This window comes from Macaca thibetana, chromosome 5 (assembly GCF_024542745.1).
Source record: "Macaca thibetana thibetana isolate TM-01 chromosome 5, ASM2454274v1, whole genome shotgun sequence".
NCBI classification, from domain to species: domain Eukaryota; kingdom Metazoa; phylum Chordata; class Mammalia; order Primates; family Cercopithecidae; genus Macaca; species Macaca thibetana.
In genome coordinates this window covers 183,931,895-183,954,552 of record NC_065582.1, presented here as the reverse complement: position 1 = coordinate 183,954,552, position 22,658 = coordinate 183,931,895, and the positions used below count along the sequence as shown (strand labels likewise).

Genomic DNA, 22,658 nt, shown 5'->3' with positions numbered 1-22,658 from the left:
ATGAAAATATTGGATTTATATTTAAAATCAACATTGGCATGTTGAAATTAATCATCTGTCTAGAATTTGCACTCTTATTTCACACCTTACTGTCTTAGGTCGGTGTTGTTTGGATGCCTTAGGTCTTGGATTAGCGGCTATTCCTGGGAACACCTAGCACATGGCACAGTTGAGCAAACATGGAGGAAACTGTTAATTTGCATATATAAATGTAGTGTTACTACTTAACATGGTTCTTTAAGGAAATGTTTAAAAAGTAGTAAGTGGTTTTTTTTTTTAAAGTTCAACTTAAATTCCACAAGTCTTTGAATGTTAGTAAGGAAAAGATTATTATTATTTTTTTTTAAGACAGAGTTTCATTCTTATTGCCTAGGCTGGAGTGCAATGGCACGATCTTGGCTCACTGCAACCTCCACCTCCTGGGTTCAAGTGATTCTTCTGCCTCAGCCTCCCGAGTAGCTGAGATTACAGGCATGTGCCACCATGCCCGGCTAATTTTGTATTTTTAGTAGAAACGGGGTTTCTCCATGTTGGTCAGGCTGGTCTCGAACTCCCGACCTCAGGTGGTCCACCCACCTCGGCCTCCCAAAGTGCTGGGATTACAGGCATGAGCCACCCCACCTGGCCCGATGGCTCACACTTATAATCACAACACTTTCAGAGGCTGAGGTGGGATGATCACTTGAAGCCAGGAGTTCAAGACCAACCTGGGCAACATAGTGAGATCCTGTCTCTATCTTTAAATAAATAAATATAAAAGTAATAAAAAAGAAAGTTCTGGAAGTCTTTTAGGGTAAGGTGAGTTACTAATTGGACAAAAATATATTGCATACTTGCTGTGTGCTCAGGTTTGTTTACAAAGGTTCAGATAAGCAGTTTTGTAGATAAAATGTAAGTCTGATATTTGAAAACCATTTATTACACCCCTGTCCTGGGCACTGTGGTAGCCTTGGGGGGATTGCTGAATAAGAAAAGCAATCCTGTCCAGGAGCAGTGGCTCATACCTGTAATCCTAGCACTTTGGGAGGCCGAGGTGGGCGGATCATGAGATCAAGAGATCGAGACCATCCTGGCCAATATGGGGAAACCCCCTCTCTACTAAAAATACAAAAATTTGCTGGGTGTGGTAGTATGCGCCTGTTGTCCCAGCTACTCGGGAGGCTGAGGCAGGAGAATTGCTTGAACCCGGGAAGGGGAGGTGGCAGTGAACTGAGATCACGCCACTGCATTCCAGCCTGGGGAACACAGCAGGACACCATCTTTTAAAAAAAAAAAGAAAAGAAAAGCAATCCTTGGAATCCTTGGCCAGGCAGGATGGCTCATGCTTATAATTCTGGCACTTTGGGAGGCCAAAGTGAGCTGAATGTAATCTCTAAGGTTAGATACAGTCGCCAGTTTTTTTGTTGTAAAGAGATTTGATCTGTAAGACATAAGCCCTGGAAATCAGCAGGGTTACAGGAAACACATCACGCTGGATCTATATGTTGAATGCCCTGGGTATGTTCTCACAGTGCTTTGAAGGCAGCTTTTGGAGTGGTTTTCATCTACGTTTTCCCCATCCCCCATTCCAGGTAACGTAAATGGGAAAAAAAGAAACCACACAAAGAGGACACAGGACCCTACAGAAGATGTTGAAGTTGAGGACACACCCAGGAAAAGACTCAGGACAGACAAGCACAGTCTTCGGAAGGTAATTGTGTTCCAGGTTTGCCCGACCTGTCAGTGTGTATGCTGCGGGACTCTTGGTGCCACTTTTTCCCTGCATGGGAGCACACACGAAATGCGGGTGGCGGTACACTCAGCTCCTCCCAGGCTGGTATTCAGCAGAAGGCTTGCATTGCTCACAGAACCCCATTGAGAAAGGCTGCTTAAGAAAGCAAGTTCTTACCCGCCAGGGGTGTTATCACAGAAACTGATGATATGTTGCTTTCCAAGAAAACAGACATCCAAATGCTTTGAGTAATACTTGTTTTTTAGATTGGACAAAATTGTCATTAAAAATGACCTCTTCGGCCAGGTGTGGTGGCTCACATCTGTAATCCCAGCACTTTGGGAGGCCGAGGCAGGTGGATTGCTTGAGGTCAGGAGTTCAAGACCAGCCTGGCCAACATGGCGACACGCCGTCTCTACTAAAAATACAAAATATTAGCCGGGCGTGGTGGCATGTGCCTGTAATGCCAGCTACTCAGGAGGCTGAGGCAGGAGAATCACTTGAACCTGACAGGCAGAGGTTGCTGTGAGCTGAGATCACGCCACTGCACTCCAGCCTGGGCGACACAGCAAGATTGTGTCTCAAAAAAACAAAACCCCAAACACCATAACCTCTCTATAGGGCTTATTATTCAGGATGTAAGTAATGAACTGGCATGAACGTCCATTAAGGATATGTGTTACATGTCAGTAAAAAAGTCAACAATTCATTAAAGGCAATGAACCTAGATTTTGTAGACTCATTTTAGTTCATTAGTAATTCATGTTATTGTTTACTGAATGGGAATACTAAACAGCTGTGCAGGAAAAGGGCAGCATAGCTACAAAGCCAGCCCCTGGTCCTTCTGCTCCTCACTTACTGCCAGCGTGTGTCCAGGGGCACAGTTTGCCTGGTGCCTGCAGGGGAGTGAGACCAACCAAGCAGGCCCTGGGTTATCCTGTCTAGCATATGGTGCCATGCATGTAGAAGACGTGAGCCCTTTTCCGTGTATGAAGTAGTGCCATTCATTTCAGCTGTCTCAGATGTCCGTCCAGTTAACTTTTTCATGAACTGAGACTTTAATTAGACTTAGTACTTTGAATTTCTATTTTATTTGATAATAGTTCTGGCTGGGTGTGGTGGCTCACCCCTGTAATCCCAGCACTTTGGGAGGCTGAGGCAGGTGGATCACCTGAGGTCAGGAGTTCGAGACCAGTCTGGCCAACATGGTGAAACCCCATCTCTACTAAAAATACAAAAATTAGCCAGGTGTGGTTGCACATGCCTGTAATCTCAGCTACGCAGGAGGCTGAGGCAGGAAAATCACTTGAACCTGGGAGGCGGAGGTTGCAGTGAGCTGAGATTGCGCCACTGCACTCTAGCCTGGGTGACAGAAGGAGACTCTGTCTCAAAAAAAAAAGTTCTGACAGAGTAGTTGTATATTTGTGATTTTGAGTAAAGCTTCATTCTGTCTTTCACTGATCTAAATTAAAATGTTCTTTTTATTTCAAAGAATGGAAAATAAATCTCACATTGCTAAGGTGTAAATATGTGGACACCATATCATTCATCTTATTTCTTTAAACTCGTATTTATAGTTGAGAGGAGCAGGCAGGCCCTGCCCCATTTTTCTGGCCAACAGAACATTCTTCTGGGGCACCTGCCATCAGGTGAGGTTGTTGAGCGAGCAAGTGTTCAGCAGTAAGCTAGGTCAGATTCACCTGTAGTCACTAAGGTTTATAGTTACCAGGAAGCGTGCACTTAATATTTGCTCTGGTCGCCTAAGTTTTTTTTTTTTTTGAGAGTGAGTCTCACTTTGTCACCCAGGCTGGAGTGCAGTGGTGCAATCTCAGCTCACTGCAACCTCCGCCTCCTGGATTCAAGTGCTTCTCCTGCCTCAGCCTCCTGAGTAGCTGGGATTACAGGTGCGTGCCACCATGTCCAGCTAATTTTTTTGTATTTTTAGTAGAGATGGGGTTTCACCATGTTGGCCAGGCTGGTCTCAAAATCCTGACCTCAAGTAATCCACCCACCTCCGCCTCCCAAAGTGCCGGGATTATAGGTGTGAGCCACTGTGGCTGACCAGGTTACCTTCTATTAAAGTAGCCCTTTGCTGGCAATCATACTGAAACTGATTGCTTTGAAATATTTGTGTAAATAGTATACCTAAAAAATACGTGACCCTGGAAACTCAAAATACTAAAATTCACATTAAGTGGCTAGTAATGTTTTATTAGCTACTATCTCAGGAGATAGCACATGATAAAAAGAAGTAGTGGTGTCTCTTCAGATTTGGGTTTTATAAACCTGATCCAAACCACATATGACACCCAATGTGCACTGAGCACTTCTGACATGCTGGGCACCGTCTCAAGTGCATTCTCCTGTCACCTTGTGCATGATCCTCTGGACTCCACACCACTGCATCCTGTCTTACCAGCTCTGGTTCCAGGCAGGTGGGTGAGATTGGGTATGAGTGCAGGAGTGGCAAGTCGTTCCCTGGGCAGCACTGCTCTAGTGCTCTGGGGACAGGGCATTTTTCAGCCACACCCTTCAGAATCTCGGCCCTCGATAAAAGCTTCATGATCATTTCTCCCTTTTTTTGCTTTTCTCAGTTGTGACATATTTTACTGATGATCCTTGTTCATTAGGTGTATCGGGAGTTTGTCTAAAAATTGGAAATCCTCAGTGTAGTGATACTAGTAATGTTGGTCCTGACTTAGCAGAGCTGAGTCTAACTTGATTGGGCACCTCTTGAATGGAAGAATCAGTTTTTCTCATGTTCATGCTCTGCTCTGGGTTCAGTGGAGAGTCTAGGTGCATGTTAAATACGACTTGTATCAGGTGTCTTAACCACATGACTGCAGCAGGTCTTGGCGTGGCCCCACCCACCTCGCCCTCCTGACAGATGCGAGAGCGGGAGGTGCGAAGAAAGAATCAGTCCAGATTGTGAAAAAAAGTCTGAGATTGGGCAACCACGGATGACTTGTGTGTGGAACACATTTCCAAAGGAAGAAGTTTCTGCCACGAAACTTTTCAGCAACCTGTGTTCATTCACATGAGGAGATTTTTTCCTTTCTTTTCCTTTTGTTGTTCTTTTTCTTTTTCTTTTTTTTCTTTTTTTCCTTTTTTTTTTTTTTTTTTTTTTTTTTTAAATAATAGAGAGACACAATCACTGACAAAACGGCCAGAACAAGCTCTTACAAGGCCATGGAGGCAGCCTCCTCGCTCAAGAGCCAGGCAGGTAATGTGGTCAGCGCCCTTTCCTTCTTGGCTTCTGGGTGCCCAGGCTGGGCTGGGTGGGCGGGTTGAGAGTGTGAAAGGGGAAGGCCGGGGCTGGTGAAGGGGAACAGGCCAGGCGAGGAATCCACAATTAAGCTAGGAGTGAAAAAGAAGGAAGGGAGGTTCTCTTGCAGTTGAAAAATAAACTGTTTTAATGTGTATGGCTGTTTTGAAGGGTTTGGCTAAATTTTATTGAAGTTACTTTTTACTTGGCTCTATTATTTTCAGTTTGAAATTTTACTAGAAAAGTGATTTCAACTAGAAGTTTTCAGGTTTCTTGATGGTGCCAGTTGCTACTGTAGATTCTGTCACCCTTCAGTACCCTGACCCTCTGCATGTAAGCTAACAGTAAGGGCTCATTATTTATATTTCACATGCTAAAGAAACTAGCTTAAAACATATATGAAAAATAACTGCCAAAAAATAAGAGGGGAAATTACACTTCCTTTTACCTTTTAGGTATCTTTTTGAAATACCTGTTTGATCCCTTATTGAAGAAGTCATACCTTCTCCAACTCTTAATTAAAAGGAAAACAAAACCTTGGGGGAGGAGAGTGAGGGGGGTTGGGAATGGCTCTGTTTTTCTTGTTTTGCATGAGGTGCTGGACTGGCTTTTAAAAATCGGTTAAACAGACTCTTTTTTTTTTTTTTAAAACATTTGTGAGCAATTGGACATTTGAACACCAGCTGATGATATAAGAGCATTATTACTTTTAAGCATGAGAGTAGTGTGGTTATATGTAAGACTTCAGGTTTAGAGATTTGTGCTAAACTTTTTATAGATGAAATGATATGTCTGAGATTTCCTTCAGAATAATCTGGCAGGGGGACATGGAACCAGATATGGATAGAGCCGTGCTGGCCCCAGGTTGATGTTTTTGGGGGCCAAGTAGTGAGGACATGGGGTTCATTGTACAGTTTGTCTGCTTTTGTTTATGTTCAGATTTTTTCCATGATAAAAAGCCAGAAGGACAAAGGAATTCAGAAGATTCATCTTTAGAACTTCACTTATTTGAGGGGTAATTTTAAAGCAGTAAAAAGATTAAGGGTTTATGATTTGAAACTTTACAAACCAAAATTATTTTACAGCAACGAAAAATCTGTCTGATGCATGCAAACCACTGAAGAAGCGAAATCGGGCTTCCACGGCAGCATCTTCAGCTCTTGGGTTTAGCAAAAGTTCATCTCCTTCTGCATCCTTAACTGAGAATGAGGTAAAATAATAATAATAACAGTAACCATGGCATTGGTATGAAGGCCATTTAGCTGCCCACGCTGCAGTGTGAGTAACGCTCAGACTTCATAAGTGCAGCATTGGTGCTCACTGCCAGTGCAGATGCTTTAGGGCCTCATGGCTATCTCACATTCATGAAATGGACAAACAGTGCACTATGTTAGTTTGAGCACTTTTTATACACACGCACACAGTGTGTACATGTACAGGTATACTTCAGTCTTGATGCAGTTTCATAGTTCTTAAAATCTGTCTTAAGAATGTTGTGTTCTGTGTAGCCCTCACACTGTAAGAGTTCACATGGAAGTAAGTCTGCGTTGGTTCTGAAAGGGCACAGTGTCAGTTGAGCTGACATACTGAGTGGGGTGGAGGGCGACTCACACACCACACCTGATTCCTGTTGCTTCCAGACCTAGGCTCATGGAGGAAGCCAAAGATTTCTTTGTTCTCACGCATTTCATGGCTTTGATCCTTTAAATTCTGGCACATTTTTAGTTACTTGAGTGTTGCGGTGAGTCAGAACTACCACTGTAATATGACTCCTGTGTTCTGGACTTGCAAAGTATATGATAGCAAAATAAAGCCATTTGAGACTGCTGCCTGCCATCATTGTAACATGACACTTAGACTTTATCATCAAACCTAAAATTTTTGCTGTTGCCAAAAACAAAACAAATAGCCACAGAATGTAGGTGTGACACTTTTTTGTTCAGAGGTAGTTTTGGTTTCCTGATTTTTAGGGATTACCTTCATAGAGCTTTGGAGTTTTAATTTCTTGTATTTGGTTCTCCGTGATGCTGATTTTCTCATTGTAGACATGGGTCCTGTTTTTGTCATATTTATGAGGGGATGATAACTGGGGGCCCTTTTGGAACAGGGTAGTGAGGCAAGGGCTGGACAGGCCCCTTACTCGTGCTGAGTCAGAAGGCGGCACTTCTGACCAGGTCCCTGCTGTGGTCCCCAGGAAGGATGGGGTGTGCCTCAGTTGTTTCCACTCGTTAGAGGAGGGTAGGCCTTCCAGTGCAGGAAGGTCAGGGACCTGGGCAGCCTGTGCGGGCCTTAGAGAGCTCTGCGGCTTGCTGCTCTGAATCCTTCGTGGTGGTGCAGATAGCGACCACTCCTCCGAGTGGGATTTTCTGCAGTGACTCAAACCAACTCAGTAGTGGCTGAGACCTGCTCATGGATGGTGGGACTGGGGCTGGTTTACAGTTTGATACATGTAGATAACTAAGCATTTGTGACGTTGGGACACACTGGAGAAAATGCAGTAAGAATTATTAACTGAAACATCTAGGAGCTTACTGAAATATGGAAAGGCAAATTTTATACAAAGTATTTTTCCTTTCTTTCTGTCCAAGTTCAGGTTAAAATCCTAGAAAATTAAATGAAAGGTCATTTACAGTTCCAAAGAAGAATATTAAACATTTTTCACTGAAGTTGAGATTTTTGCTTTAAACAACATTTTTAATGAGTTTTTCTGTTATCATAATTTTGGTCCAGTTATTCACTTGAGTTGTTGCTTATCCTGTTGTCAGGTACAATAGAGAGAACATGGAGCCTGCTGGAATCTTGTCTGTTATTCCTAATCCTAAGTCATGTATATCAAAGACTTTGATTCAGAGTCATGCATGAGGCTAGTGCAGCAGGGGTTGAGACCTGCCCATGAGTCAGGGGAGCTCAGTCTCCCTGGCCTAGGCAGTTGTTCTGACCTTGAGAAGACTTAGATGAAGTATTTTATCATCATTAGACTTAACTTTTAATTCTTTAGAATGTCAGAAGTTGATAGGCTGTTAAATACATTTATATAATACATTACATATGTGAAATCAATGCACCTTCCTACATTTTGAAGGTGATGCATAGATCCCATAGTGTGCATCATGTTCCTTATATGAAAACATTTAAATTACTGGGTCTTTTCCATTAAGCTACTTTTGTATGGCTTAGATAAATCTTCCATTAGTGTTCATTTTTATAGAATTAATGCTGTTAAAACAACTTTAGGTGAACAAATAAACTTGTCTGTTATGTATTAATGCGACTGAGCTACAGTAAATGTTTGTGATGTTTCCAATACTGAATGCCTGTTAGCATATGAGGCAAAGTGTAGTGTTATAAAAAACACTCTGTTGACTGCTGGGCCCGATTCTGATGTGAGTTAGGTGACCATGAGAATTGCTGTTTGAGGTCCACACTGACACACACCCATTTGGGTCACACCCCCTTTGCATGTTTGTATTTCCTCCCTTTCATCACATTTGTTTGAAATAAGGTACTTTCATAGGGTTGGTATTTCAGAACACTTTAGGTCATGTTATAGTTTAAATTCTTCTTGAAAAAGGTATATGTGATAAAAATTTTTATTGAAATAATTATTACATGGTACTACATCACCCTGAGGAAGAGAATAGATTAAAATTACACACTTGCATGACAAAGGCCTGTGAAGGAATTAATGTGATTTGTTTTGTAACTTCATTTTTTATTCCTTTAGTAGAGCAAATTCTTATTTTTTTCGCCTTCACTGGTAACAGCTTTTGTGGGAGCCCACACCAGTCAAGTTGGATTTGAACCCAGCTGCCCTGTACTGCACTTAGAATGATGTAATATTCCAGGATGCTGCTGCAGGTGGCGTATCATCGTACACACTCAGTGACATTTCTATCACAATCATTTTATGGAAGATGTGTGATAATCTGTTTTTACTGGTATTAATAAACACATACAATGAAGAAAACAGATAACAAATTTTAAGACCAAGGTAAGATACCTAATCAAGGCCATTTAATCAATCACATTCATCTCATAATAGAAACACGTTCATATTCCAGTGGTCCATGTAGATTTCAAGTTGAAAGGCAGGCCCTTTAGTTGGGGGCTGTCCAGAGCTGCAGCAGGGCCTTGCACGGAACGGGTGGCCCTCTTAGAGTTGCTTCTCCTCTAGTTTTTAACTCGCTGGATTTTTGTGGAAAATATCAGCGTCGGTACCCTCAGAAACAAACTAACAGCACATGTTAGGAGGAGTCCTCATCAGCTGTTCTTATTGCCAATGAGATATGTTCAGTATTGTAGATACTACACTAATTTCCAACATAAGAGGCAGGAAGAGTTTTGATTCTATCCTTTTTTACTAAACAGTTTTATTACGACACTAGATACAGTAAATTTTTAGGAAAAAATACCATTTACAGTATTGTTGTGAACCATTTAACCCTTTTGATCCAAGGCCCCAGACCAGGGGGATACTGTAATCAGGTTATTTATACCAACTGCTGCATCGGTTGCTTTTGTAGAGCATCAGCCCTCATGTTTCATTGTCTTAATGTAGGGGAGCAGCCTGGTGTCCTGCCCCAGGTGTCCGCATTTTTGCATGGCGAGGAAAAGGCTTACTTGCCCTTCAGCTCATAAAAGCAGAAGGTGTACTATTCACAGTACCATGCGAGTAGCCCACAGTTCATTCCCAGCAGATTCTTTGGCTGTGTTTTATCTTTAATGAACGTTTCTGACTAATATTTTGTTGTAAACCATTAAGTAATGTAACGCATGTAAGACGCTTAGGGTGCCTGGCCAGGACTCCACGGTTTCCTGTTGTGACAGTAATAATGGTTATAATAATAAAAATGATAAAATCGCCATCATTCTATTTTTATCCAAAAGCATAAATTTTGCTTTGGCATGAACAGTGGTCCTCTTGACTGCATTATGCATGCGAGGATGAAATAAACCTAGAAGTGGCAGAACACTGGATTTGTGTGTGTGGCGCTTTAGGGTGCTGGACTACATGGCTGAGGGCTGGTTGGGTCGCTCTATTGGCTCTGCTCAAATGTTGCAGGGTACGTAGCCCCAAAGATGGCCTAGGAGCAATCTAAGCTATGTTACTCCAAAGGACATGAAAAAGCTCAAGAGTAAAATTAAAATTCTCCAAAAAAAATCATGAAATTTAAAGATGGGGAAAAAAAGATGGTATAAAAATGGCTCTGGTTCAATAAGCAGTCACCCAAAGTAAAGACTCTACCCTGAAAGGCTTTTGGTGAAAATGAAGGTTATTTCATTTGAAATTACAGCATGATGAATTTTGCGTGGGTGACCAGCCAGCTAGCCCATAACTGATAGATGCATTAGAAGTCAGCCAATGTGTTGGTGCTCCCTCTCTATTATGGAGAAAGTGAAACCCTGCAAATGACCAAATGGTTTCCAAAGAGCAGCATGACATCAGCATCAGCTGAATACCCAAGGAGCACACGGGGGAACATGGACGGGCATGACAGTGTTTCTCAGCGGGAGGTGACATCGTTCCCTGGGGACATTGAGAAGGTGGGTGGGGGTTAGTGAACTCAGCACTCTGCAGTGAGAAGGACAGTCCCATGTGTGGCAGCACTGCCCCACTTCAGATGCCAGGAGTGGGCTCATCATAGAGGAGCGGAGTTTTCCAAGAGGGCCATCTCCTGGTTTCCTGAAGGAGGTGGCTGGAAAGAGCTCTTGTTTTAAAAGAACTTAGAGAGGACCATTGGCTTGCCAAGAGTACAGAAATTCATTATGCTACTAATTTAACATGGAATTCCTTCATTTCATAAGAACCTCAAAATAATGGTGATACATTCTAGCCTTAAGACATTTGAATTGCCGGTTGTTGAGATGAATTTTGGTTGTCATACATGGAACCATTTTAGTCCCATTTGACTCGCTTCGGACACCACACCATGTCTGTGCCTGGCGAGGGGAGGTGGCTCTCTAGTGTAAAACTTGAGGCATTCACAAGAGGTGAAAACTTGTCAGAATATATAGAAGATTAGATTGTAGCTGTTCTAAAAATGTAAGTACTCCATTGTAATAGGGTGGCATCTTGAGGTAGTGCACGTATTGGCAATAGAGGTCCTGAATTGTTTTTCTAAGACTGATCTGAGAGCCACTGGACCATCAAGCCTTTATATATCTGCTTCTAAAATTGCCCCACCTGCTCTAGATGGATCTGTGGGTCTTTCCTCAGTGTTCATGCAAAAATTAAATGTCTTTTTTCAGTCATACGGACTCTAGGTGTAGTTGCATCTCAGTGCTATCTTGAGTATACATTTTATTTCTTATAGCTGTATCTCCCAACTAGAAACAGCTCCAGTGTTTTTAAGAGACTGTTCCTTAAAACCAGTAGGAAACTTAAGTGAGGTTTCATGACACACAATCTTTCATATGGTGAAAGGCACAGGGTGACTGTGTGTGATGTGCAGAGTCCTCGGACAGGAGTCCGGGGGTCCTCTGTCCCACTGCTGTTTCTTGAGTGGGTGGAGTGGTGCTTAGAGGATCTCCGAAGGGTCCCTGCAGCTCTAGGGGGATCTGATTTTGTGTTTTTTGTTTAAGTACTTCACACAGAAGCCTAGGTAGATTTAAAATGGGGTGCTCAGGGACTGGGGAACAAGACGCGGGTGGGGTGGGAAGATGGGCATTTGGAGAGTTTCATGTAGCTGGAGACTTTAAGAGCTGAGCACACCAGAGGAAAGGAGGGAGGATGCTGTGTGAGAGCCATGCTGTCAGGAGCAAATTTGCTGCTCCCATGCTGCCCTGACCCTGGCCCTGGCCTTCCTTGCCCACGGTTTGTGCCCAGAGGTATGTGTGAGGCTGCCAGCACAAGTGCTGAGTCTGTCACAGAAATGTTTAAAAAAGAAAAGTAAGGTTATAAATTGGCATCTAGTTCTAAAACCAAAAAAAGTGCCTGTGGATGTATATAAAATTAAGATGATAAGAAAGTGCTCCTGAGAGGGCTCTTGCCAGAAGCCTGATGTGAGTAGGTGGCACCTGTGGTAGCAGGGCTGCGAGCTGGGCTTCTGTCCTCCTCTGTGTCCCGGCATGGAAGACAGTATAAGCATTTCCAAATGAGGGAAAAGTCCTTGGCTCGTTTGATCGAGTTAAGTTGAAAGGGTTGCCTTGGCGGCAGAGGCTCCTCTGATGGCTGACATCAGTCACAGCATCTGGGCCTGAGACGTGCCTGGAGGACTATAAAGCCACGATTCCCCTCACTGGAGAGGCTCCTGTCTGATAGCAGTAGATGAAAAATAAGGTCATTTTGACTTTGGCAAGCTTGCTTCATTTCTTTTTCATTTGACTTATAACACACTTCTCTAACATATCTAGCCCTTTTAAATTGTTAATTAATTTAAAGGTTCCTCTGACCAGGTAAACTTTTGTATACAGACCAGGTGAGAGCCCTTTTGACTTAGTGTGAAAATATAACATTTTATGCGTTTAAAATCAATAGGTTCATCACCTTAGTTTTAAAAAAATCTATAAACAGAGTAATTGCTGAGGTTTGCAGTTTATATTTGAGATTATAAAGCTAAATTATAGTCTTTTGCCAGAGAAACTGAAGTAACTATCATTAGAAAAGGTTTCTCAAAATACTCTCAAAGCTGTTATTGGCTTGTTATTAGCTTCTAAAATTTGCGGGCGGCGGTGGGGGGTCTTTCATTTATTTATTTATTATTTATTTATTTAGAAACGGAGTCTCACTCTGTCGCCCAGGCTGGAGTGCAGTAAGTGGCACAATCTCGGCTCACTGCAACCTCCGCCTCCTTGGTTCTGGCAATTCTGCCTCAGCCTCCCAAGTAGCTGGGATACAGGCGGCCGCCACCACACCTGGCTAAGTTTTGTATTTTTAGTGGAGACAGGGTTTCGCCATATTGGCCAGGCTGGTCTTGAACTCCTGACCTCATGATCTGCCTGCCTCACCCTCCCAAAATGCTGGGATTACAGGCATGAGCCACTGCACCTGGCGGATCTTGCTTATTTTAAAAGAAATATTCTGACTCATATTTTAGGACTTTGTGTCAACGAAATTGATTTTGATCACTTTGGGTACCATTTTTATTGTTTTACCTAGAATATTAGAAATTACCACTAATTTACCTGGCAGTGATGTCAAATTGACTAGCAGATAGAAAATTATTTGTATTATATTCATCTGATTCCTTTACTGGATGAGCAAGGGGCATGCTTCCTTTGGGACATTCTCACAGCAGGGTGTCTCTCCAACAGCCCAGCAGCCCTCATCTTGTTGGTTGGATACCTTTGAAACTCCATGGTTACGTGTTAGGTCCACATTTATGTTTTTTTCTAGCCTACCTGTAGCTGTTGGCCTTTTTGCATAAAACTCTCGGGTAATATTTTGAAGCATGCTGACCATCCAGGCATATAGAATTTTCAAGAAACGACTGAGGTAGGGGTGGGGGTTGTGGTCCGGCTGATGGGGGGTTTGCTCAGCACTGCGCTAGTGGAAGCAGGTGTATTGTGGGCAGTTTTGTCATTGTCCTCAAGTCCTTTACAGACAGTGCACAGCCTGCTGCCTGCAGTCAGCCAGACCAGGCTCCTCCCCAGCACACTCCCTGTGGGATGGCCGCTGCTCAGGACACAGTGGGACAAAGTTGGGTTGATAGGATATTTTAGACTCATTTTACTTTTGACAGGGGCAGGCCTTGAATTGGGAACAGCAGCCACCTGGCCTCACTCTGGCCACAGGTGACACTTGGTCCTTGCTGCCACCTGCTTGGGGCTGTGTGGCTACGGCTATACAAAAGCCTGTGCAGGTTAGAAGATGACTGTGGTGTGCAGCGGTGCTCTGTGAATGGAGACTTCCTCTATTCTCAGAGACTCACCCCCAGCCCTGACCCTAGAATTTAGTGGTAGCCAGGAAGTTTCTAGTTTGTGTAACCTAGAAGGGTCATTTTAATAAATATTGTTATGAACTATAGTATTTTAGATGATGAGTGACTAATTTTGACTAACATTTTACTGTGCTGTTAACTTGGAAGACCTGTTTGAGATTAGTCTTGATTTCACACTCATTTAATCTGCTGAGCACAGGGCTGTTGTCATTTGTAAACGCAAACACTGTGGAGGTACTTCTCGCCATCAACTTCCTTCTTTACAAAAGCATCACTTCAACATGAAAATTATGTCAGTTTATAGAAATATTTATTGTTCAAGGTCTGTAATTGTATTTCAAAAACGATGTCGTATTCAAGTTGTGAAGGGATTTGTTTTGTCAAAAAATTAAAAACTCAATGTGTATGACACCACTCTGAAGAGTAGGGGACTGCTTTGCAGTCACAGAAGGTGGCATCTGACTGCGGCTCATACAGGTCACCCTGAAGGGCCATGTGCTTTTAGCAGTTGGCTGGAATGTGTTCACTAGGTTCCATTATGTTTGGTAATATCATCTTGAAAAGTCCCTGTAATAGATCAAGGAGACTGCATTCCCTGCCCTGAAGGAATGTATTTCTAAGGCAAATAGGCAACTTGGTACTATCTTATTCTGAGTAGAGAGTGGAGAAAGTATTTTCAGACTGAAGAAAACTTTGAAAAGTCAGGAGCTAAGCTGCTCGGAGCTCAGTGCCGCAGCATGGCTGTGGTGGACGTGGGAAGCAACGGGAAAGTTCTTGACAGTCTGTGTCTGCTCAGTCCCTGCAGTTTTCCTTTCCAAATGCATCCCGTTGGATATGGAATAGATCGTAGATATTGTAGACTGAGATTTGGGACTGTGTTGGGACCGTACAGGTGAATGTGCCACCTCCACAAATGGCTTCTCCGAGTGAGTCACGTCACCTGGTGCGTGGAGGTGGAGCCTGCGGCTGGAGTAAGGCTCGCTGTGGGACGCCCTCGTACTTTGCTCTCCTTGCGGGTGGTTGCCGAGCCGAGAGCGTTGGATCCTCCCCGACTGTGGCTAGTTGTCTGTCCAGTGGCTGGGAGGGGGTGTGGTGGGAAAAAGTCGGAATCTTTACAATCTGTGTCATGGACTGTACTATTGTAAGGTCTGTATTCTGTATGTGGGTCCCAGACCCTGATCAGGAAATGAGCCTCATGTGTGTCTTTAACATTTATATATTTCCATTCAAAATATGTATTCAGTGTTTATTTCCTCAAAACAGACTTTGTTAATGTAGGAAATCTCTCCAAGTGGAAACGTGCTAACTTTTTCTGTAAATCTGAAATAAAAGGTGCTGTTCCTTCCTCTGACCCAGGACTGCTTTGTGTTTTCTGTCTTTCTCTCCATGCATTTTTTTCCTCATTTTTAAAGCTTTTTAAGTTTGTTCCACCACGTTAAGGGAAGAGCATGGGTTGGTGGATAGCGCTGGGGCTCTCTCCTCTGAGCCATGCAGAAGGCCCCTTTCTCTGGGCCTTGGTTCCCCCATCAGATGGGTCAGCTTGGGCGACTGTGTGGGTGACTCTCTGGGGCCCCAGACAGTGTAGCCACTGCTTCCCGATGCCCTGTGCTCCCCTGGCACCCCCTCCAGTCTCATCTCAAGTGCTCAGGTCCCCAGTGCTGAGTCCATATCTGAGGGGTTGTTAAATTTGGGGTTTGAACTCAGAGCATGTCAGGTGGCCCTTCGTGGGTGTTAAAGAGCAGGACGTGAGCTACGGCCCCCTTAGGGCCCTCCCGGCAGCCTCACAGTAACAGAGCCTTAAAATGTGTACTGCTTTGATTAGTGTTCATGACACTAGTCCATCTTCCTGGAAAAGGTGAGGAAATCAAGATTAAGAGGCCGCGTTTTCTTTAGACTTTGTGCTGTCAGGAGATGTATCTAGTGAGACGAGAAGAGCGGCTCACATCTGTCACCACCCACAGTCACCAGTCAGAGCCGACGGAAGCCCTTGGAAAAAGCCCACTCTGGCCGGGCGCGGTGGCTCACGCCTGTAATCCCAGCACTTTGGGAGGCCAAGGCGGGTCAGGAGATCAAGATCAGCCTGGCCAACATGGTGAAACCCCATCTCTACTAAAAGTACAAAAAAATTAGCCAGGCTTGTTGGCAGGCGCCTGTAATCCCAGCTACTCAGGAGGCTGAGGCAGGAGAATCACTTGAACCCAGGAGGCGGAGGTTGCAGTGAGCTGAGATTGCGCCACTATACTCCAGCCTGGGCAACAGAGCAAGACTCCGTCTGGAGGGGGAAAAAAAAGCCCACTCTAACATTACTCTGAAGTCAGCAAACACTTCTGTGTTTGTTTTTAATTTGTTTTTCTTCCATCGCTCCCTGTAATGTCAGCTAAATGTGGAAAAGCTCATTGATAAGGTCACAGGATTGGTCAGAGTCCCTGGTGGGGTTGGCTTTTATTTTTTAATGTGGCCCAATTCCAATTTCTAACTTTGTGTTCATTGGCAAACAGCAAGCCCATAACATGATTACTTGTTTTTGTGATGATTGAGGTGTACAGGAAATGTAGTTTACGCTTTTGCTCTGTTTCATCTCCAAAATTCAGTGTTCAACACTTACTTACCTAACGTCAAATAAAAACCAAATTTTTTAAACACTTGATTTGACAGACAAGAAGATTCTCTATTTTATTCATTTAAACATTTGTTGATGCTGCTTGTCAGGTGAGGGTGAAACGCTGTGTTCATGAGGGTGAGGCTTCAGCCTGGTCTTCAGTGATTTCTGTTAAATGAAGGGGAGACAGAGACAGAAGAGATAGAACCTGCGAGCCGTTCCACTCGCTCAGGGATTCCATGCCTCTATCCCAGACCTTTTACCTATAGACTCAGATGTGAATCAAGTAGGTAGATTTTACCTTGCCTTTGCCCACCTCACTTCTCTGGTGGGGAGAACAAGTGAACTGTGAAATACCAGGAAAAATAGGCAATGGGAGAAAGAAGAGAAACCGAACGGTCAGCCTGTGGTGTGAGTCCGGAAGACTCTCCTGACTGCACCCCCGCATAGGCACATACTTGGAAGGACACATGGTCTCCGCCCCGGAGGCAGCTGGACAGCATGGGCACCTGATGAGGCTGACACTTCCTTCATCTGTGGTTCCTTTACACGTTCGTTTGGTGTTAGCATGTTTCTCCCACCTTAGGGTAGTAGAACCTGAACAGACTAGGTAAGAAGGGCCAAGATTCTTGTTCCCAAAGCCTGTCTTAGTTCACCTACTAGAGCAAATTGGATGTTCATAACACTTCCTTCATTTTAAGGAATATGCCTCTTATATGCATATATATGCTAAATACTAGGTAGAATAAAGTCCATTTTTGAATTTTCTACATAGTCTAATTACGGGTTATGTTATCACAAAAACCAGTTGATGATGGTTCCACTGTGAAATCACTGGCAATACAGGCCAGTGCTGAGAAAGACTGGAGGGTGGTGGAGTTGGGCGGGACGAGCCTGCCTGCAGGGCGTGGCCACCCACTGTGTTCTGCGACTAGTGAACTGTCATCCGCCTCCTTCATCTCTAGGTCTCGGACAGCCTGGGAGACGAGCCCTCGGAGTCCCCATATGAAAGTGCAGATGAAACACAAACTGAAGTGTCTGTCTCATCCAAAAAGTCTGAGCGAGGAGTTACTGCCAAAAAGGAGTACGTGTGCCAGGTGAGGGGAAGGCAGCATCCGCTGTGTCTGTGCTGGTGTCTGACTGGGGCCCTGGTATGCAGAGCGAATTTGTAGTGTCTTCTCTCTTCCCTCTAGACCCCTTCCCCAATCTCACCATCACTCACTGATCTCTGTTTTGAAGGGGTCAGACTGACTGCCGGTGGAATCCTGGGATTAAGTTGCCTCCATTAACATCCATAATTCGCATGTAGGATGAGATTTGTATACACATGTAATCCACACACACACATACATAAAGTTCCTGTTGGAAAAGCCGAAGTGCTAGGCCTGTTTTAGCTTCACTGATGACACGCACACCAGACAGGCCAGGCTGTGGGCTGAGGGGGCCATCACTAGACCTGTGTCTGCCCCCAGGACACCAGCCAGGCCACCTACCCTCTGTGATTCAGTCCTGCCCCATCCGTCAGCTGAAGATGGCATGGGAGCTTCCATGCCAGGCAGTTGATGAGGGAAGTGTGAATACTGCCTGCACTCAGCGTGGCACCTGCCATCTGGATTAGGATGCCTTTGATTTCTGTTGATTTTCAAATCTGATTTAAAATACCTTGGATGTATCCTTCAGGGTTGTGATCCTGTTATTTCCTTTGCCATTGCTAAGGACTGGCCTCTTTCTGTAACAGTCATCTGGTTTTAATCTGATACTGTATTTGTTCGTTCTGTTCGGGCCAGACGTTTGCCCATGCATGTTGTTATATATCCTTGAGTAGCAAAATGGGATTTTCTGCTACTGGAGACAGAAGCAGACGGCTTACCTTGTGGTAAGAGGTGCAGAAGGGACTGCTGGGCGCTGCTTACCCGCCTGCTCTGCCCCCGCAGCTATGTGAGAAGCCAGGCAGCCTCCTGCTCTGTGAAGGACCCTGCTGCGGAGCTTTCCACCTCGCCTGCCTTGGGCTTTCCCGGAGGCCAGAAGGGAGGTTCACCTGCAGCGAGTGTGCCTCAGGCAAGTTCCCCCGGGCGGGCAGCTCTGCAGCTTGGCTGGCCACCTGCTCCTGCAACTCCCTGCACAAAGTCCTGCCCTGAGGTGCCTGCAGTGGACAAGCTCCCTCCCCATCTCTACCACCTGGCCCTCTCTGGAGCTTGCAGCCCACACCTGGCAGGTGTACCCACCTCTCAGTGGCTGCAGGGTTTGCTCTGATTTCAATCATATGTGCCCCCTTGGTACCTTTCCATCAGGTAGAGGGCAGGGTGGGGCGGGATGATAGGTCATGGGCTTTTCATCCTGTGGGCTGGCCTGAGCCTGTGCTGTGTGTGAGGCGGCCACCACAGGGCACTGCCGCTCAGACAGTGCCGCGTTAAGGGTACGGGTAACCTGGTTGGTCACCGAACACTGAAGTCCATAGGAACATAGAGTTCTTTACGAAGACACAGTGTCACCTTGAGCCTCAGTTTCAACAGAAAGAACAGCTCCAGGCTTGTCCTGAGTTGTCGGTGCTGTTGTTCTGCCTCCATGTTACTGCATCAGGTGTCACCTGGCACAGTCTGGGGTCTATGAGAATGATGAGAGGACAGCTGCACAGCCATGGCCCTTCCTGCCTACTCACCGGGCCCAAGGAGTCTCCTAGCTCATGTCAGAAAACTTCCTGGGTCGGGAAGACACCTGGAGAGTCTCCCAGGCCGTGGCAGTCCCACAGCAGCACCTCACTTCTGGGAGTGTCTGTCTGCCAGCCCAGAATCATGAGTGATGGCTCCACCACTGGCCGGCTGCTCTCAAGGAGGAAAGGCCTCTTTTCATAGGAGCCCCTTCCTTCAAGCTTCTTGCCGGTTAGACTGGGCCTTCCCAGCCAGGCTGCCTAGTAAGATTCTCCTGTATTTCAGGTGAAGCTGGAGCTCAGATTGCAGCAAGGTAATCCTTGATGGCTGGATCTTTTTGCTGGAGAATGCTTGGACTAGTGAGCAAGGTTGGAAACAGGGCCAGGTGCTTTAGCAATGTGGCTGTCTCTGAAGAGGAGCTGCTTGATTTTAGTGGCTCAGAACTGCAATTTAATTCTTGTTCTTTGCACCTCTCTCTCCACCCCTTCTTTAACTTTTTGTTAGGGATTCACTCGTGTTTCGTGTGTAAAGAGAGCAAGACAGATGTTAAGCGCTGTGTGGTAACTCAGTGTGGAAAATTTTACCATGAGGCTTGTGTGAAAAAATACCCTCTGACTGTATTTGAGAGCCGAGGTTTCCGCTGCCCCCTTCACAGCTGTGTGAGCTGCCACGCTTCCAACCCTTCAAACCCAAGGCCGTCAAAAGGTACAGGTGCACCTGCGCAGCCTTGCTGTGGATTCAGATGCAGGCCCATGGGCACTTGGGAAGGTGGGCTCTTGGGATTGTCACCAAAGAGCATTAATTATCTTGAGTGACTAACTGGACGTCAGCTGGGTTGGGTTTTCTTTGACAAAGGACCTGTCCCCCTTTTTCTTCTTTCCATCCTAAATATCACCCTAAAGATGCTTAACTTTAGGAGAGGGGCAACCTTTGGACCATTTTGATAGATTTTGTTTGTCCTGGCTTTTTTTTTTTTTTTCCCCCCTTTATAGAGAGAGTCTCGCTCTGTTACCCAGGCTGGAGTGCAGTGCGATCACAGCTCACTACTTCCTTGACCTCCCAGGCTCAAGCCGTCCTCCTGCCTCAGCCTCTTGAGTAGCTGGGACTACAGGCACATGCCACCACACCTGGCTGATTTTTGTAATTTTTTTTTTTTTTTTTTTTTTTTTTTGAGATGGAATCTCCCTCTGTTGCCCAGGCTGGAGTACAGTGGTACGATGTCAGCTCACTGCAACCTCCGCCTCCCAGGTTCAAATGATCTTCATACCTCAGCCCCCCAGTAGCTGGGATTACAGGCACGCGCCACCATACCTGGCTAATTTTTGTATTTTTAGTAGAGACAGGGTTTCGTCATGTTGGTCAGGCTGGTCTTGAACTCCTGACCTCAGGTGATCCACCTGCCTCAGCCTCTCAAAGTACTGGGATTACAGGCGTGAGCCACCGCGCCTGGCCTATTTTTATATTTTTTTGTAGAGATGAGGTTTCACCATGTTGCCCAGGCTGGTCTTGAACTATTAGGCCACTGCTCTGACCTCTTTTCTTTTTTTTGAGACAGGGTCTCCTGTTGCTGAAGCTAGAATGCAGTGGCGTGATAACGGCTCACTGTAGCCTTGACCTCCCAGGCTCAGGTGATCCTCCCACCTGGTGTGGACCACGATGCCTGGCTAATTTTGTTTATATTTTTTGTAGAGACGAGGTCTCTCTGTTGTGTTGCCCAGGCTGGTCTTGAACTCTTGGGTTCAAAAAATCCTCCTACCTGGGTCTCCCAAAGTGTTGGGATTACAGGCATGAGCCACCACGCCCAACCTGTTTGCTCTGGTTTTAATGGCCCATTATATGTAAGAAAACATCTTTATATTAAATTACATTTGGATTATCTAATGTTAGGTGTGTGGGATGAGGGTGGCAGGTTGTCTGTACTTCTTGACACCAGTGGTTCTTTATCAGGGGCAATTTTGTCCTCCAGGGGACATTTGGCAATGTCTGGGGATATTTTGGGGATCTAGTGAGTAGAGGCCAGGGGTGCTGCTCAACACTGCACAATGCCTAGGATGGCTGCCCACATGCCCCAGATGCCTGCAGTGCCCAGGCTGAAAAAACACAGCATTTTTAGATGTATGACCATTTTCTCAAACATTGTTTTGAAGCACCTTTGCTCTGAAAGCTTTTTTAAAATCAAATACCTCCATTTCATTTTAGCATTAACTTTTCAAATTCATGGAGGCTGAGTAATTATTAATTGCTCTTTTCACTGTGATTGGAGTCAATGTTCAGGGTCCTCAGGGTGTGTTTCTTTGCCTTCAGGTAAAATGATGCGGTGTGTCCGCTGCCCCGTTGCCTATCACAGTGGCGATGCTTGTCTGGCAGCAGGATGCTCAGTGATCGCCTCCAACAGCATCATCTGCACTGCCCACTTCACTGCTCGGAAGGGGAAGCGACACCACGCCCACGTCAACGTGAGCTGGTGCTTTGTGTGCTCCAAAGGTGAGGGGCCTGGGGGTGTCTGCGGCACACGCCTCACACTCCCAGGAGCCACGTGTCAAGGCAGGTTCATTCCTTGTCTGTGCTGTGTTCACTGATGTTGACAGTGTTCTCTGCGTCTTCACATTCATAGTATGTCGCAGTAGTTCTAAATTAATTGTAATCATTTCGCAAACATACAGGAAATTATTTGTGGTGAAAATGACGTTTGCTTTTGTGCTAATGTACAGATCGCTGTTTTTAAACTGATGTTTATAAGTTAAGGCTGTAATAGCTGTAGATTGTGAAGCACTGAATCTGGGCTGAGCCATAACAGACAGGCTAAGCCTGTCTGCCTCGCCCTCCTCTTGCAGGGGGGAGCCTTCTGTGCTGCGAGTCCTGCCCAGCAGCCTTCCACCCTGACTGCCTGAACATCGAGATGCCTGACGGCAGCTGGTTCTGCAATGACTGCAGGGCTGGGAAGAAGCTGCACTTCCAGGATATCATTTGGGTGAAACTTGGGAACTACAGGTGTGAGACATAGAATCGTATGCTTTTATGTTTTTTCTGTTCACATGTGTTCGCTTTACAGTACTTAAAGTATTGAAATTATTGTCGCTCTCTCTGAGGAGTCTGTGAATCCTGTTTTTAATATTTATAATAGATGGTGGCCGGCAGAAGTTTGCCATCCCAAAAATGTTCCCCCAAATATTCAGAAAATGAAGCACGAGATTGGAGAATTCCCTGTGTTTTTCTTTGGGTCTAAAGATTATTACTGGACGCATCAGGCGCGAGTGTTCCCGTACATGGAGGGGGACCGGGGCAGCCGCTACCAGGGGGTCAGAGGGATCGGAAGAGTCTTCAAAAACGGTACGGAGATTTTCAGAGAGAGTGAGACAGCACTCTCGTGCATTTTCTTACCCCTAATTTCTATTTTTAAAAATTTGATCTTTGTAGAAAATACTGGACTACACATTCAATCTGTATTTTTAAATTAGGGAAAAGTTTGCAGTCTGGTTTATTTGTTAAGCATACAGTAAGATACACTGATAACTTTTGTAACATTGGTTTGTGATTAGTTTCATTAAAATTCTGT

General features: G+C 45.0%; 1 protein-coding gene across 4 annotated transcripts in view; it reads left to right on the top strand.

Annotated features, from left to right (window-relative positions):
* The window catches only part of NSD2 (nuclear receptor binding SET domain protein 2), a 113,707-nt gene that overhangs the window by 65,275 nt on the left and 25,774 nt on the right, over positions 1-22,658 (top strand). For 2 of the 4 annotated variants that reach the window (XM_050792256.1, XM_050792257.1), the window contains exons 7-15: positions 1,572-1,690; positions 4,853-4,934; positions 6,062-6,186; positions 17,420-17,551; positions 18,389-18,512; positions 19,607-19,807; positions 21,407-21,586; positions 21,937-22,093; positions 22,227-22,432. In XM_050792256.1, coding sequence (XP_050648213.1) covers positions 1,572-1,690; positions 4,853-4,934; positions 6,062-6,186; positions 17,420-17,551; positions 18,389-18,512; positions 19,607-19,807; positions 21,407-21,586; positions 21,937-22,093; positions 22,227-22,432 — 1,326 coding nt within the window. Of the gene's footprint in view, positions 1-1,571; positions 1,691-4,852; positions 4,935-6,061; positions 6,187-8,740; positions 10,129-17,419; positions 17,552-18,388; positions 18,513-19,606; positions 19,808-21,406; positions 21,587-21,936; positions 22,094-22,226; positions 22,433-22,658 lie in introns of those variants that run through there. The other 2 variants (XM_050792258.1, XM_050792259.1) reach the window with 2 other exon arrangements.